The sequence below is a fragment of the Acanthisitta chloris genome, unplaced genomic scaffold (genome assembly GCF_000695815.1).
Source record: "Acanthisitta chloris isolate BGI_N310 unplaced genomic scaffold, ASM69581v1 scaffold5942, whole genome shotgun sequence".
Classification (NCBI taxonomy): Eukaryota; Metazoa; Chordata; class Aves; order Passeriformes; family Acanthisittidae; genus Acanthisitta; species Acanthisitta chloris.
In genome coordinates, this window is record NW_008658700.1 from 39,962 (window position 1) to 42,307 (window position 2,346).

General features: G+C 37.3%; 1 protein-coding gene across 1 annotated transcript in view; it reads right to left on the reverse strand.

Annotated features, from left to right (window-relative positions):
• TRANK1 (tetratricopeptide repeat and ankyrin repeat containing 1) overlaps window positions 1–2,346 on the reverse strand; it is a gene marked incomplete at both ends in the record, with an annotated part of 28,900 nt that overhangs the window by 14,883 nt on the left and 11,671 nt on the right. Inside the window, 2 exons of the mRNA XM_009085191.1 lie at window positions 155–243; window positions 1,398–1,554. Of these exons, the coding sequence (XP_009083439.1) occupies window positions 155–243; window positions 1,398–1,554 (246 nt within the window). The remainder of the gene's footprint in view (window positions 1–154; window positions 244–1,397; window positions 1,555–2,346) is intronic.

Genomic DNA, 2,346 nt, shown 5'->3' on the forward strand with positions numbered 1-2,346 from the left:
CAGTCTGTAGACACCTACACAACTAGAAACCACAAATTAAGACAGACTGCTACAGAGCAGCTGAAGGTTTACAGATGATTTTATAGATACAAAGTGAAAAAAAAAGGTTTCAGAATAAACAAGAATCCTTATTTTGATAAACATATGTTCCTACCTCCCAGAACTGGTGTTTAGCATAGTAGTCTCCCTGTGCAATCCATTCTTCTGGAGTTGAAGTTTTTGCAAACATGCTGTCATCTAAGTCTAGAAGGGTAGGGGTAATAATTTTATATTAGAATAGATAAACCACAGAAACCACTTACCATGTACCAAAAGTAAGCATTAACATCTCACAATATTCCAAGCTCTATGATTTGTGCTCACACCAGTAATTGTAACTACGAGTTAAATAAGCTTTTTCTCTCTCAATCAGCACTGAAAATCAACAAGTTGAGTTTGGTTTTGAAAGACCATTAAAAATCACACTTGTTATTTTGACACATCTTTGAGTAAATCCATTGTCTCTATAGAAAACAAATTATTTTATTTGATTAATTTCTTTTAGCTGGGATGGTTTTCTTTTAACAGCTTTTGTTACTGTGCAGATGTGACAGATGCATTCCTCCCGTTCAAACTAACTGAACTTTGGTCCAGACATGCTCAGCTGGTAGGCCTAGCTGAAGTTAATCCTATTGTGTGAGAACACAGCATCAAAACAAAACCCACAGTTTGGCTGGAGACTAGGTTGGTAGGTGGCTGGAACTGCATTAATGCAGCAGAAGATTTGACTACAAATCAACCACTTTAAGCTGTAAGTATCTGTAGCCATTAGGGTCCTTTAAGCTCTCCCTCTGTGCTGGCTGCATGGCAGTGATCTCCCCTTGAGTAGGGATGCCTCTCAAGATCACCCCTCAAGACTGAGAGATCCCTTACCAAACACCAGACATCAGTGGGTTGGTAAGTGTTATATTTGCATGCGTGTAACATTTAAGATACATATAGTAAGCTGATGCGATAGTCGTTGTACCCCATACTGACTTTAAGAATAGTAAAAACTAAAGTATTGACTACCAATCCATCTGTACTTGTGAATATTTTACATATCTGAATTTACTGGTTAGAACTCAATCAATTACAAGACCAGATCTGTCTGAGTGATCTTTGACTCTGCTCTTGTGGCAGCAGGAAAACTTATACTAATGAATTGGAAATGAAGTTATGGTTTAACATATACAACTGATCTTTAGAGACAAAGTAATTAAGACCCACTGAAATCAGTGGAAATTTGCAAGGGCATAGTGTTAGGAGGACCAAGGAATTTAAATTTAACCTTCTTTATTACAGACACAAAAAGCAAGAAAGCATGAGTAGGCTGTCCTGTTTGACAGTCTTTTAAGACAGTTTTAGTGTAACTTTACCTTTCTTTTCGTCTGTTTTGACAACCTTAACAAATTCTCTTTTGATGAAATACTTAAAAGCTGGAGCCCGTTTATCACTGTCTTCATCAAAGATCCAAAGATTGACTCTGGCTCTTGTAATAGCAGTATACAACTGCTTGAGTTCTCCATTCAGCATCTGAAGCAGAACAAAAAAATAAAATTCAATAAATGAAATGCCAAATGAGCCAGATTGTTAGGAAGAAACATACTTTGCAGTTAAAGAAAACAAGAATTTATACGAAACAAATAATATATAATAAGATGTCTTTAAGTAAGCAAATTTAAATATTAAATATGAGATTTTTCAATTACATAAAACAAATAATACATAATAAGGTGTCTTTAAGTAAGCAAATTTAAGTATTAAATATGAGATTTTTCAATTACATAAGCCATTGTCCAGCTAATTTGCAAGTAACTATGACTACAAATCATAGAATGTTAAGGGGTTGGAATGGACCTTAAAAGATCATCTTGTCCCAAGACCTCCTTGCCATGTGCAGGGACACTTCCCACTAGACCAGGTTGCTCAAGGCTTCATCCAACCTAGCTTTGAACACTGCCAGGGTTGGAGCAGGTAGACAATGCCAATTGTTCTGTCCCTATTCTCCAATGATGTAGTCTCATTAAAGATGGCCGCCAAATTTTTCAGGCTTAATTGCCCCTTCGTAAATCCATGTTGGCTGTTACCAATCACCTCTTTGTTTTCCACGTGCCTTAGCATTATTTCCAGGAGAATCAGGCTGATGATCTTGCCAGGCACAAAGGTGAGACTGACTGGTCTGCAGCTTCTTGGGTCTTCCAATTTCCTCTTTTTAAAAATGGGGGTTATATTTCCCTTTTTCCAGTCATAGGGGACTTCACCTGACTGACATGATTTTTCAAAAACGATGGATAGTGGCTTAACAGCCCAGTTCCCTCAGGCCCC